Genomic DNA, 15,134 nt, shown 5'->3' with positions numbered 1-15,134 from the left:
GTAGCACCCCCGCCCCCCATTCTCTTGGGCCAAAGGCAGCTTGGCAGCCCCTCCAAGCCCTGGAAGCAGCTCATTCCCAGCAGGATGGGCCAGTCTGCCCTCCTTACCTGCAGAGAAGGTGCCCCCAAGCTGAAGGAGCTGCTCCCAGGTCCTGGCTGGAGCGCATCCCTATACACAGTTCTGAGTCCACAGTTCTCTCCTTGGAGAAGCATGGCCTTCCTTTACCCAAGAAGAAACAGCTGCCTGAGAAGCACTGCTCACCTTACTAAGGTGAACCAGAGCTGGCTCCAGGGCCTTCACAGGTTCTCCTCCCAACAGCAAAGTGATGAGCCACAGACCAGCTCAGCCCGCTTGCCAGGGACTGGCAGCTGATGCCTGTTACCATCTACAGACGCGTCCTGACTTGTGTCCTCTCTGTCCTGCGTTCCCCAGGTCACGTGTGCCTCCCCCCACCCCGCAAGGCCACCCAATGGAAGAAGGGCACGTGCTGACTTCTGCTCATGGAGACTGTCCCATGCAGCCTCTCAGGGTACTGGTCCTTCTCTACCTGCAAACACTTCCTCCAGTTACACATCACATAAAGAGGAAGAACCTCACCTCCCCCTGCCTCTTCTGCAGCCCTTCATGGGGGCCTCAACGATGGTTGCTCCAGTTTTTCAGCAGAACAGATCTACTCAGAGGGGTGGGAGGAACCACTCATGGTGGGATGTGGCCGTGGCAGCCTCAGAAGGGCCTGAACCTGGGGGTCTGGGGCTGCTGTGCAGGCTCATGGGGGGCCTGGGGCACATCAGCCTACGCAGGGAGAAGGCTTCTCCCTCTGAATACAGAAGCACACGTGTGGTAGAGGCCAGAACATCATCACAAATGGCTTCACTAGAAAGCCTAGAATCCTGGAAGCCACCCAGCATGGCCAAAAAATGGGGGTATTGATGTTGGGTCTTGTTCTACCTCCACGCCTTTGCTCATCATCCCCAGAGAGTCTGAGTAGATTCATCTACAAAGGGAGGCCGCTGTTATGAGGGATGCCTGCCTGCTGCCGTTGCACCCTCTGCTAGAAGCACTGTCATTCCTACAGTCTGTCCCTTCTGCCCACTGGCCATGGCTTTGTCTTCAGCCCTGCTGTGTTAGGGGCTGTAGCTGAACCAGAGGGAGGGAGGCGTTCAGCCAGTTTGGAGGATCTGGACTTGGAGATCCAATCAAGAGCCATCCAGTTCTGGTAGTGGGTCATGGGGGCCCCAGGACCAGACTTGCTAGAGGACAGTGGAGCCAGCTCCCAGAGAAAAGCAGTCCTTTAATGACTATCACTGGCCATGTCAGCAGGTCTCTGGCCAACACAGAGGAGTCACCAGAAGTACCTGCTCTCTGAGGTATCTTGAGAGGTGACTCTGCCTGCATAAAAAGGGACACAGAGGACAGTCAGCCAAAATGACCGCCACCCTGTCCATCAGGCATAAAATCGTGCCGACCACACCCACTTCTAGGAAGATGTGACTTGGGTGGGTCTGGTTGGAATCTTTCCTTCCTCCCTGGGAGGCTGGTCCCTCGGGCTGGGTGTGTCACGCTAAGGATGCCCTGGGAGTGGGGGTTTCTTCAGGAAGTCATCTGCCTCCTTGGCTGAGCTGGGACCAGGGCCTCCAAGGAGACACACACACCATGTTTCCTGATCACATGGGAGGTTTACAACTCTCCTATTTCCTCAGTGCACAGATACCACCAAGTTAATGATAGCTTTTGAAAGGGAAGAGAAAATTACTTTTAAATGTACACACCAATTATGAATGTATCTTGATTTAAAAAGCTGCTTTTTTGAAAGGTATATCTTAAGCTTAGATACATGTGGGAAAGGTAGACTGCCGAAGTGCCTCCCCAGAGCGATTTGAGGTGAGCCTCCTTCAGGTTCAGGCAAAAAGGGGGCTCAGCCAGCTGTTTGGGGTGGCCCTAGGAACAGTTTGGCTGCTGTACCCCAACCCAACAGCTCAGGCCTGGAGCCCCAGTCAGAGCTGCCTCAATGAACAGCAAAGGGGTTGACTCGCCAAATAGGGCACCAAAAATTTTCACGCACTCATTTTCCTGCCTCTCTCTGTGCTTCTCTGACATCACAATGAAAACTCAGCTGCTGTCCCCTGCACCCTCCTGGTGTTCTTTAGGGGCTGCTCTACCAGGCAGGCACTGGAGCTGTTTTAGAGAGAAAGAAAATTGCTCTGAGCGCTGGCACTGCTAACAGACACTGAAGGGGCCCTGTGAAAGGTGCAGATCGGAAGGGAGGGTCAGGGGGTGCTTCTGGGCTGAGGCAGTGGACCCAGAGGTGGAAGTGGGGTCAGTAGAGCCTCAGTAGCCCTCTCCTCCCCTGTCATGTGGAGACCGGCACCCTTGAGCCTGGAGTGTACACAGGCAAGCAGCACCTCCCTTCTCTCTGCTCTCCCTTGACAACAGCTTTCTTCCCTGGCATTGGCAGGAGTTGAGGGTCAGAGGTGTTCAGGGCCCACTCGGCTTCTGTCCTCCAGGCAGCATCTCTGGCCAGGTCCCCTGGGCACCAAGACGCTCACCCAGTGCACAGCTGACTGTGAGCCCCTCCCCTTCAGGGCTCACCTCCCTCCTTGATGCCTGACCTCCCCAGACCCCCAACCCCTCAAGGCCCCTTTCTATGGCCCCACCTGGGCCCATCCCTATAAGTAGGATCTGACACTCAGTCCCACTAACACAGACAACCCACCCATTCCCTAGTATTCAGGTCTCAGGGATGAGTGGCAAAGGGCCATGTTACCAGTCCCCTCACTGAGCCATGCACAGAACCGCCACCTCACTCAAAGTTCTGTGCTGGGCACTTAGAGAGAGGGAAACAGAAACAATGATTCATGGCCTGGGTCCTTAGGAGCTCACAATCCAGAGCAGGGCTCTTAACCTGCCGTCCACAGGCCTGGCGGGGATTGCAAGCAGAAGAGACCTGCATGCAAAAGTGGGTGTGTGGCCAGTATGAGGTCACAGCTTCCACTGAATGCATAGGTCGGTGCTCAAGAGAGTTCAGAACCAGATAAGGGGGCATGAGGCTTCTCGGGTTCTATCTCGCTCATGGCTTAGTCTCTCCAGCACAAGGCCTGGGGTGAAACAGGACTTGGTAAATCTTGCAGTTGGAATGAATCAACTGCACTTCTGGGATCAAATCAGAACTCTAGGCCACAGTGCAGGATGTTTTAGATTCGATCCAAGTCTGGGGGGAGTGGCTGCCACCTCCCAGGGGTGGCTTCAGAGGGCCATCCTGAGACAGGGATGGGGGTGGGGTGTCAGGGCAGTACATTTGTCCTGGAGAGAGCTCCTGCCTCATGCAAACCCCATCACACTGCAGATACAGCCCTCTCCTGCCTCACAAACTGGCACCCTCAGTGCTGCTCCCAGTTTCCCCTAGTGTCCTACCTCCAGGCTTCCCTCCCCTTTTGCACCAAGGAGCTCCTGCCCCCTCATGGCCTCTCCCACACCTGTGGTCTCCTCTCGGCCAGTCAGCCATGGCCAGAGGTGACCTACCACATGCGTCCCTGTCCAGAGACTCAGCTCCCACCTGACCCAAGACTGTGGCCAAGGGAGGACCAGTGGTCTGGGTGACAATTGTGAGGGGAGATGGAGCTGGGCAAGGGGCCGCAGCTCCAGGGGCAGGGCTGGAGCTGTCCTTTCAGAGCTGCCCTCCCATCCCTCTGGTGGCCTCTCCTTGTCTTAGTCATCACCCTTTGGGCAAAGGCTGCATCTTCCCTGAGCCCCAGGGTTTTCCCTGGTGATCCCACTCCTTACATTTTAATAAACTCCAGAACCACAGAGAGAGAAGGGCCTGGGGCAGCCTCTGGAGGGGACGGAATCTCAAATGTGCCCATTCCTCAGTGTCTAGTCCTCTGAGGGGCCTCACTGTTAAGACTAGAGGTCCCTAGGTCATGAAGTTTACAAATGTGAGCTCGCTGACTCACAGTCTGACAGAGGTACCATTATTACCCCCATTTTACAGGGAAACTGAGGGCTTAGATGACTGAACTACACCCCATTCACCATTAGGATTTGGGGTCCCTCCAAGTCGACCTTGGTGATGGAAACCTCTGTCTTACAGGGTCTCCCACATCTCCCTGTGGCTTTTCCTGGTTGAGCAATTCAGACTCCAAGTGAAAAGCTGGTGTTCTGAGCCTCAGCCTTCCCCCACACATACCGGGTCAGCATGGCCCAGGCAGGAGCAGCATGCTGACAGCCTGCAGCGTTGAGCAAGGCCGGCTTCCTGGGTGGGAGGGGAGAGCCTGCATCCCAGGCTGGGCGGAGGTAGGGTGGGGGTGGGAGGCTGGGGGAGGGGCTTGGAGCACCAGCTCTGCTGGACTCAGCAGGGCTCTGTAACGGCCCACAATATCATCCCAGAATCACTCCAAGGCTTTCCCCAGTACCTGCCTGGGTCCCCTCTGGAGAGCTGAATCACTGGGGCAGGAGGGGACTTGGCATGTATCTGTGGGTAAAACCCCCTGTGGGGGGGTGGGGGTATGAGGTGGGGGTAGTGGGCAGTGGATATGACCCAACTCACTTCCAATGAGCAAGAAGGACAACAGTGGCCTTGCCATGCAGGAGCCAGCCTGGCATCACAGTGGAGCCTGGCATCCTCCTCTGGAACATGAACAATGTCACGGCATGTTACCGTCAGGTGAGGCACTCTGGGGGTGCTGATAGAGCCTCCGTGTTCACACCTGGGCACAGATGGAACACACCGTCCAGGTCACAGAGAGCAAACAGCCCATGCTGGCTGCTCTCAACAACACTGCTGCCTCACCAACCCCAGGTTGAGCCTCAGCCCAGTGGTTCCTCCTCCTGGGTAAGAGTTAGTAAGCTGCCCAATCACAGACTTGATCCTGCTTCCTAACAGCATCTCTGCTTTCTTAAATCTCCCCAGACCCACTTCACCAGGCCAACTCTGGCAGCAAGTCATTTCTGGCACCACCTCACAGAGCTTCAGGGAGATGCTGTCCCGCCCAGGAGTCCAGCGCCTCTTGGGGTGGAGGCACTGATGATCAAGGCCCCACGCCTCTTACAGGACAAACCAGAAATGACGCAGCATTGGCATGCTTGTTCGAAGGACACCTCCAGTGACGAAGCCAGATTGACCTTGTCTCTATCCTAGACGGGGCCATCTGCCACCCCATAGTCATTGTTGTCTCTGTGCCTGTGGTACCCTGGGAAGGGGGTGAAGAAAACGAGGGGATTTCAAGGAGGGAGGAGTGTTTTGAGAGGCTCTCGCCAGGGAGGGACCCCAGTTCTATGGAGGCAGAATTGACATGTAGTAAACTGCACACATTGGAGGTAGGATTTGAGGGTGTCTGATGAGCAGAGACATTGCAAAACTATCACTATCACCAGACAAGACAATGAATGTTCCCACCAACTCACAGCTCTCTGCCATCCCACTCTCTGGCCCCCACCTGTCCTGCATCCTGCTTTCTCTGTCACTAAAGACCCATCAGCATCGTCTGGAATTTTAGATAAAGGCAACCATGCATCATTCTGGCTGCTGTCATTCAGCCAAATTCTCAGGAGAGTTATCCTGGCTGGGGCACGTACCCACGGTCCACTCCTGTCTCGCAGAGTGGGATTCCATGCCACGGATGCACCTCCATCCCCTTGTTCCCACTTTCTCACAAGCCTCCACCCTCACATGAGGAAAAATGCCTTCCAGGACTTTGTCTTCTCTCGGGGCTGAACCAACCATTCTGGAAGAGGCCTACAGTCTGCGTTCGTCTGTGAAAACACACCTCGTACCAGTACCAGGAGCTGCACCAGCAGCATTGACCTGAACAGCATCTTAACATGGCCCCATTGTAGGAGATGGTTTCTACTCAACTCCACTGCACACAAGGAAAAAAATATTTGTTTGGAGGAAGAAAGAAACAGACAGGGAAGGAAAAGCAGCCAAGATGAGTAAGAGTTGCTGGGTGCTCGCTCGGGCGCTGGGTAGTTTGTGTGTTTCCCATGCCTTTATTATCATTTAACTTTCACAACAGCCCTGGGAGCGGGGCGTTCAAATGAAGGTGCCTGGGAGCACTGAGCCCACGGGACAGCTGGTCCATACTGCCACCCACCAACCCCCCGCCGGCCCACCACCAATGCTAGGGGCCCCAAGAGGAGGGGCAGCACCACATGTCGTGGCTTCCTGGCCCAGGCTCTGCTCCAAGGTCACTTCTCAAGCCCAGGCAATCTTCATGTCATTGGCAAAAGGCTTCCAGCAGAGACAGTCGCCTGTTTGGTACACACATTACATGGTGAACGCCCAAGGCACTTGGATCTGCCTGGGGGGGACGGGGTCTACAAAGGACCACTGTTGGGATTCAAACATGGTCATGTCCAGTCGGCAGGGGCTGTGTCCCCTGGGCAAGGGGGCACATGACCCCTTGGCTACAACAGGGCGGTATGAAGGTCAGAAGGCAACTTGTGATCTGGCCTCGGCTTCTCTTCAATCCAGAGAAGCCCCGAGAATGGCCCTGTCCCTGTGGGCAGGTCTGCAGAGCAGTGCTTCGCAGCTCAGCCATGCCCCGGAATCACCTGTGAGCCTAGGATCCAGAGTCCAGGCCCCAGGCCTGAATTCTGACCATGAAGTCTGTGTACCTGGTGATCCTGATGTGCAGCTGTCCTGAGAGCAGCAGGTTTGCAAGGTCCTGGCTGGCGAGGAGGCAGTCCATTCACCCATCACTGTTCTTTACTTAACCAGATGCCACTGAGCACAGCTCTGTCTAGGTATGGGATGTCACACTCCTATCTGCACTGCTCAGGCGTCTAGGCAGGAGGAGCTCCCTGGAGATGCCGGAAGAGGAGGTCCCTCTTCTGCTCTCCTCCCCAACCCCACATCAGCTCCACCGATGAGAATAGGGGCATGAGAAAGAGAAAAGGATTTCTCTGTTTATCCTGTTTCTTGTTTGTGCCTATTGGTTCATGCTATGGTTGATTTTTACCTTATATAATATATGATTCACAAAAGCAAAACTGTATTTATATATGCTATGAAATAATAATGACTCTACCTCCATTATCAAGTAGGGTGAGTTTCGAATGAGCACATTTGTTAATTACTAAGTTTTATGAAAGCAGTGTTTTCATTCTGCTGTGGGATTTTCATGTGATGTATGTGCGGTATGAAATAGCTTGTTTTTGTGTTACTGTCTGTGGCATGTCATGTGTGAGAGTAAATGGAAAAGCTGGGAACTTGGGGGGAAAGGAAACTATAATGTGTAGTCATGGAATCATCTAAGAACAGTAAGAAATAGAAATATACAGTAAGTTGATCCATAATAAAGGTTCTTTTTTTTCTTTTTACAACTGCACCTGCGCAATACCAAAGTTCCCAGGCTAGGGGTCGAATTGGAGCTGAAGTTGCTGGCCTATGCCACAGCCACAGTAATGCCAGAGCCAAGCCGCATCTGCAACCACAATGTAGCACATGGCAGTGCTGGATCCTTAACCCACTAAGCAGGGCCAGGGATCAAACCTATGTCCTCATGTATACCAGTTGGGTTTGTTACTGCTGAGCCACAATGGGAACTCCCATAAAGGTACTTTTGCGGGGATTTTTTGGGTTTTTTTTTGGGGGGGGGGGTGTAAAGGAGAAAAAGATGGTTTATTGCTTTGCCAAGCAAAGGGGGCCACAGCAGGCTAATATCTTAAAGACTGTACCATCATAAAGGTACTTTTGAAGGCACATGTGTGTGGAGGAGTGAGAGGTAGTTATAGTCCAGCATGCCATGACTGACGGAAGCTGAGTTGCAAAGACAGCACAGAGAAGGGGTCCAAAGAGGGAGAGAAGGAGGCATCAAGGAAGACTTCCTGGAGGAGGTGGTGTGGTGTGGAGGCACCCTGTGGCAGGCCAGCCTCCCAACCCCCTGATCTGTGGCCCATGAGTTACCAGATGAAGGGCAGCAGGGCCTCACAGGCAGCACAACTCCCACTCAGCTCACACTTGGTACCCAGGAGGGTCTAGGAGCCAGGCAATAAACCTCACGTTCTTACAACTGTCCAGGAGGAGACTGCCCACTTCAGAGATGAGGAAACCATGAAAGGACTCCTGAAAGACAGAGTACTTCTCAGGGGCAAGAGCACAGGGACACTTCCTAGTTGTGCCTGGCTGGTGGCTGATGGAGGGCAGAAGCCAACAAAATAACTGGGGCTGGCAAGCCCTATATGTATCAAGAATGAATTAAAACCCAGCACCCCCTGAAGCTATAAAAAGTGGCTGGAGTCTCAGGCTGGTCCTGATAGGACCACTGTCACTTCCCTGTGTGGGGAGGGGAAGGACAGGTACCCAGAGGTGGGGAGCCAGGGCCCCTGGAGCCCAGAGAACTGGACTGAGCTTGGGTCAAGCCTGAAGAGAAGGTTGTGGAAATGCACAGGTCTAGAACCATCAGCCCTGGCTGGACTGCTCAGGCTCCCTGGACGAGGGGCTCCCTCTGATCTGGCCAAGGTTTTGCTCCCACTGGTTAATCCATTTCCATGCTAGCTATGTTCCAAACCCAGGCCTGCCCTCTCAGAGCCTTCATCCCAGAGGGAGAGAGCAGGACTCAGAATTTTGAGTGGCTGGATGGAGAGGACCTGGTGAGGTCAAGGTTGTTCCCTGAGTTGGCAGAGAGAGGGAGGGTCTAGAGCGAAAGCACAGGTGGCTGCTGGCCTCTGGCCATAGCTGAGGCTTGTGAAGGACAGTGCAGGAGAGAAAGCCCCAGAGCAAAGAGGAAGCACTTGGCCAAAACTGGCAGGATTCAGGGCACTGGGGAAATAGCAGCCTTGGGGAGGTACTGAGGGCCTTTTTGCATGAAGCTGATTCCCACAGCTGCTCTGTCCCACCCACCCTGCCCTCTCTCTGTCAACACAAGGGACCAGCTTCCTTAGGACTCAAGGGAAACCCCCCCCCCCCCATGACCTCCCATACGGCAGGGTCTCTGTGGTCTTAGGTGCCTGCTGTGACCTTTACCCAGAAAAGCCGGACCATGTGGGTGACCCTCTAGCAAATGCCCCTGGGGACTGGGGAACACACCCCTCACCCCAAAGCTGAGAGGTTGAGTCCTGGTGAGACTTTTCTTGGGGTATTTGCTGATTTCCTGTCCAGCATCTGAACATCGGTCCTGACTGGGGGGAAGTGGTGGTGGTGGGGGTCCCAGGACAATGGATGGGCCCTACCCATCTTGAAAACAGAAAAGGGGGTGATTTCCTGCCTTCCCACTCTCCAAAGGGTACTCAGCTCAGCTCCAGCCAGGACCAGGGATCTTGAGAACAGACCCAAACACCTGCAGGAGGAAGGCAAGGTATTCTCAGAGAGGAACGGTAGGGCTTCTCCTGCTCCTCCAGAGGTGTCCTCAGCAGCTGGCTTGTTGAGCAGGACCAGCTGTGCCCCACCCCCTCTCAATCCCTGCCCAAGCCGGGTTATGGGAGCTACCCCACACCCTGCCAAAACAGTTCTTTTCTCTCCCACTTAACTGGAGTCTGTTTTGGGCTTTTGCAACCAAGCGCCTTCACTAATAAGGACATTAGTACTAGGGTGATTATAGGTAACAGACCCTTAAAAAAAGTGGGAGGAAGTACTAGGGTAATAATAGGTAACAGACCCTTAAAGAAAGGGGGAAGAAAGGGGGAGAAACCAAAGTTTCTTCTTTGGTTAACCCACCAAACCAAGGCCAAAGACATTGAAAACACATTGGACATTAAGTTATGGAACAATGGCATCTCATTGCATGCATGGCAAAGTCCTAATTAAAAGCTCTGGCCAAAGGTCTACCAGGGACTTTAGGGAGGAAAGTGACTTTGCTACAAAACCTGAGGGAAAGCATGAAAGTCTCAAGTGCTATGGGGTGAACATGTTGCTTGTAACTACCTCGGCCAGATGAAAGAGGGCATAAAAACCTCAAATCCCTGAATTCCCAGAACTCTGACTGTATGGAAAGCATTTTTTCTATTTTGTAGCCCCAGGCCTGAGATTTCCCTGAACCAAGAGCAGTCTGATTCCATCAGTCTGTGGACTGGTAAATTATATAAAGCTAGCTGAATGCACTGCACTTCTGCTCCTTGAATGAAAGTCAGACCATCATTTAGAGAAGACTGGGATCCCTGGCCTTAGGAATGGGCATTGCTTAGGAGACTCACCCTCCCACCTCCAGCCTTGGCTCCCCTCTCTGGCTGATTCAAGAGCCCGTGATTGCCTTGCCCTGTAAAGTGTGGCCAGTCCTCCTCATGCCCACCTCTGCCCCCTTCCCTGCTTGCAGAACAAAAAGCAGAGTCAGATCTCAGCCTGGCCATGGGAACCAATTACCAACTCAAACTATGGAGGAAAAGGTTCAGGTTTCAGAAGAGTATTACTTGGCTAACACATAGTGACCAAAACCTGGGGAAACAAGTGAGAATGGATCGGGAGAGCATCTGACCATGGGGGGAAGATCGTCATTGTGGGTCAGGATGACCGTGTTGACATAGGATGCAGGCACCCATTCTGGAGGCAGCCAGCTCTCTCCAGCAGCCAGGGTGTGCTCCAGCTGCTGGTTGACTCAAACCTCAGCTGGATATTGGCTCTCCACAAAAATGAAATGGAAAAGGCAGAAATCCCTTGAAGGAATCTAAATATCTGAAGGAATAGAGCGTCGGAGCAGGTTTATCAAGAGAACTTGTTCACCACCTGCCTCACTGCATCCCCTGTAGAGCCCAAAAGCAGACCCTACCCCTCAAGTCACAGAGAAATATTTTGGCAAGGAGAATGTCAATGTCTTAGAGAATTGCCATAAATGCTGTTCTCTATCCGTTGGAGATGCTGATGAGAAATGCTACTTTTGGCAGCAGATGGGATGGTGGGAGCTGGCATGACAGAGGATGAGAAACAGCATTTAAGTGCCAGAAGCCAAAATGAATGTGCTGATACCACGGCTCTTCAGCATCAACTAATCAATCATGGGGCTTCCAGGACTGAAATGGGTCAGTAATACCAATGAAGTCTTACTGGATTTGTGTAATATTGAAAAAAATGTTAAAAAAATTTTTTAACGAGGTCTGAGAGACAGAAGGCTCTTAATATGCTGAAAACGGAGACTGGCAGATAGTAGGTGTTCAATAAATATTCATTGATTAAACTCCACTGCCCTTTGCCTAACTCCCAGGCTCAAGTCAAGAGACCCAGCACTCCTTCAGTGAAGGGGGCCTGGTACCTATTACACCCTAAGAAAAGAGTACCGCAAATCTTGTGAAGTCTCTTGCAGAGAAACACCTAGACTTTCCGAAGTTCATGAACACTGTCCTTAAGTGAACTCGAATTCCTGGTGGCTCAATGTCACCATGGCCTACCACCCACAGAGAGGGCCTATGAGAGGTAGGGCAGTTGTCAGATCATAAATGGAGCCTTGCCGAGCATCCAGCTCATCAAAGCCCACTGGAATCCTACATCTTTCCTATAGAGATTTCCTCAGCTCTGAGGTGTTCAGCTGGCAAAGACATGCTCAATCTCTGGTAAAAACCCTACCCTGGGAGTTTCCGTCATGGCACAGTGGAAATGAATCCAACTAGGAACCATGAGGTTGTGGGTTCGATCCCTGGCCTCACTCAGTGGGTTCAGGATCCAGCGTTGCCGTGAGCTGTGGTGTAGGTCACAGATGCGGCTTGGACCTAGTATTGCTGTGGCTGTGGCTGTGGCTATGGCTGTGGCTGTGGCGTAGGCTGGTGGCTACAGCTCTGATTAGACCCCTGGCCTGGGAACCTCCATATGCTGCAGGTACGGCCCTAAAAGGACAAAAAGACAAAAACTAAACAAAATAAAACAAAAGCAACCCTACCCTGGCTCCTTCACCCATGGTGTGCAGATTTTGTGGTAAGAAAGGCTAATGGGGAGCCCCTGGGACACCCCCTCCTCTCCAAACTAGGGAATCGCAAGCATAATTTAACTACCAGTCAAGAGTGAACATCCTATTGCAGCCCTATTCAACTTCCTGGCTTGGCTTGTTCAGAAGATATGGGGCTTTGAAGAATGCCAGGGTACAGTTTTAGGTTCAACTGTGTGGATTCTCCTGCGCTGTTCCCCAAGGGAGCTCCTTAAATGGAACAAATCTGTTACAGTTCTTGTTCACTGACTTGGTGGAAAGTGTGTGTGTGTTTCCTGTCTCAACATTCAGGGATCAGCAGAAGTCGGTGGCTTTCCCCACCAGAGGCAAAGCAGCCTAGCTCCACCACCCTATTTCAGGGCTCTGCTGACAGTCTGTGCCCTCATTTAGTGAGCAGAGACCTTGATCTTTCCACCCCAAAGGACCTCAGGCTGGTCTGCAACACCATTCTGACAAGACCTGGAGAACAGCAAGTAGAGAGGTACCCTGTTGTGTACTGGAATATGGGGCATAAAGTCCATGAAAATAGAGGGATCTTCCACTTCAGTGAAAGTTCCAGGCAGGCAACAGTGGTGCTCAGTTAAGGTTCCAGGCAGGCAGCAGTGGCGCCCAGTTGTTTGGAACATTTGGGGATGGCTCTTTGAAAGAGAAAGACATGTTGCTGGGCTTTGGCCCCATACCACCAAGAATGTCACACAGTGCTGGGTGGGTGTCTGGACTTTTGAAGCAACCTATATCCTCCTTGAGTGCAGCTCCAACTCATTTGCTGGGTGATCCCAGAGGCCAGGAGCAGACTCTATGCTCTACTTGCACCACCAAGGGCTCTGTCACAAGGCTGTCATGCCCCCTGGTTGCCACAGTGCCCAAGAGTGCCTAGAGCAGAGCAAGTCCCAACAGAAGTTTCAGGGGGGCCTGGGGCTCAAGGGACTGTTTTGCTTCTGGGCCTTGGTAGGGACTGTGTCTCTGTTCTCAGAGTCTCAGTGATCTGCGTTTCCTAGGATGGAGCAGCATCCTTGACCAAGCAAGCAAGCAACCACAGCCAGGCACCCGTGGCTAAGCAGTCAGTACAGGCCCAGTCTCAGAGGGGTCAGGAACTGGTTCCTTCCACCTCCCACTCCTGTGGCTTCACAGGGCATTCCTTATGACCAAGGTCTGAAGGAACAGCAGGTGTGAATGGCCTTTACAGTGGCTCTGCAAGATATACCTGCACAGCCAGAAGTGGCCTGATGTGGCATTCAGAGCCCCTCCCTAGGGCAGCTGTGCAGGGCAGCAGAAAGGGCCATCTTCTGGGAGGCCCATCTGTTCATCCACATGCTACTCATGGAGAGGGCCCTGCGGTGTCTCAGGACCTCCAAGGACCCTAGGGTAGGGGCCAGGGACAAAGTGGGCTAGAAAGGCCTCTGGGGACAGGCTGGGAATGTGAGGAGAGTGGGTGCTGTGGGCAAACCCTCGCAAGCACCCACCCACCGCCCTGAGGAGGTTCCCAGTCAGCGGGTGGGGCAAGGTGGTTACCTTGGGATGTCCAGCAACTTCTTCTCCAACCATACCTCCCTGTTCCCTGAGCTCCTGATTTTGCCCAGCAGACTTTCCCTTACTTGGGTGACCTGCTACCACTGCTATGGATGGGGAAGGTCCTGGGCTCACAGTTCTATAAACACATGTATGTTTTGTAATAAGATCCTTGCAATCACATTGGAAAGTGTGCAATTACTGCCCACATTTTTCAAACGGGAAAACAAAGACCACAGTGGTTAAGTGAGTGTCCCAAGACTGCAGAACTTGTCAGTAATGGAATCAGAATGCGAAGAAAGGAGGGGTTGGTGTGTTCAGAGCCACATCTCTGACACCTGCCAGGGTTCCGTGATCTTCAAAGGCATCACACTGATATAAGTTCCTGAAAGGCTCCTGTCTCCCCCTCCCTATGTTTGTATGCAGGTAATTATCCCTGCGGGGGTAAGCTGATTCACAGGCTGCTCTTCCAGACTGGCTGAGCAACAGGTTGAGGGCAGGGCTCCTGCAAGTCCAGCCCTGGGTCATCTGGCTTCTTGCCACTTTCCCCAGAGCTCTCAGAGCCAGAGAACTCTAGCTGGACCCTTCAGTCTGCACTCTAGGAGAAGTGGCCTCGTGGCCAAGTAGAGCAGCTCCTCCCACCATGGACAGCCCCACTGTCTGGCTGGCCCCAGGCACAGCTGCCCACTGCTAGGCCTGCCACTCTGGCAACACTTTCCAGTCTCTGTTTTTTCATGCAGTTGGTCCCAAGCAGAGCCAACCTCACCCTGCCTCCCACCACCTTCCCAGGTTGTTCACCTGGGCAGGTGGAACTTGGCAATCGGCAGAGGGCTACCCGTTGGACAGTACCCTGGAGCCTACTGCTCACCATGGGGTATCCATTGGGGAAGGCGAGGTAGAAGCATCCCCAGGGAAGCAGGTCCCAAGGCCATTAGTGAGCAGTCCTGGAATTTAGGAGGGGAGAAGCGCACGCACTTCTTACACTTCCTGCATGGTACCCTCATCCTGGGTAATAACAATATCAATCACTTCCTGGGTACCTACTGGGGCTGGCACAAGCCGTCTTTCCCAGAACCGGTTGTCTGCACCGAGGGGCCGAGCCCGCCATGCGCCCTGCGTGCAGAGGGTGAGTAGGTACGGAGGAGCCGGGCCCTGGACGGTAGCCCTCGCTGAGGCTGACCCGGGGTTGCCGTCCAACCCACCCCCAACGGGCACTACTCCTTCCCCTCGGTCCGGGCGGCCACGCTCCCAGCCTCCCGGTTGGCACTTCGGAAAGTTAGGGGCGGCAGGGTGAGTACGGGGTGCCCTCCCTCAGCGGGTGCCCAACGGTCAGACCGGGGCACGGTGGCGCGCGCCGGCTCTGCTTCTTGCGCACGGCCAGACGCCGCCCAGGGCCAACTGCGTGTCCCCGGACGCTGCCTCTCACCTTGAAGAAGCTCCGGAGGAAGTGCACGACGCTGAGCATGGTGGTCGCCGGCGCGCAGCACCGAGAACCGCGCAGCGAGCCGGGCTCCCGGAACGACGCCGCGCGCCCCGCCCCGGCCGCCCAGACGCCCCGCCTCCCCGCGCCCGGCCACTTGGGCACCAGAGAGCCACCCGCGCGACCCGAGACTCAGGACACTCGCCGGAGCCGTCTTCGGAATCGGCCCAGGACGTAGGGAGCCCCTTCTCCGGCGCCCAGCGGAGTTCCTTGGCAGACCCGGAGCCGAGGAGTGTTTTCTAAGAAAAAACGCGCCCCGCACATTTGCACAAACCCGCGGACGGGACCTACGCGGCTCGCGC

At 53.9% G+C, this 15,134-nt stretch overlaps 1 protein-coding gene across 1 annotated transcript in view; it reads right to left on the bottom strand.

The window, feature by feature from the left end:
• ARHGEF4 (Rho guanine nucleotide exchange factor 4) overlaps positions 1-14,927 on the bottom strand; it is a 264,639-nt gene extending 249,712 nt beyond the window's left edge. The window contains 1 exon segment of the mRNA XM_047772583.1: positions 14,779-14,927. Within this exon segment, the coding sequence (XP_047628539.1) occupies positions 14,779-14,817 (39 nt within the window). The 5' untranslated portion in view covers positions 14,818-14,927.
• Positions 14,928-15,134: the final 207 nt, after the last annotated feature.

The sequence above is a fragment of the Phacochoerus africanus genome, chromosome 3 (assembly GCF_016906955.1).
Source record: "Phacochoerus africanus isolate WHEZ1 chromosome 3, ROS_Pafr_v1, whole genome shotgun sequence".
NCBI classification, from domain to species: domain Eukaryota; kingdom Metazoa; phylum Chordata; class Mammalia; order Artiodactyla; family Suidae; genus Phacochoerus; species Phacochoerus africanus.
The sequence above is the reverse complement of the archived record's forward strand: the minus strand, read 5'-3'. Positions and strand labels throughout refer to the sequence as shown.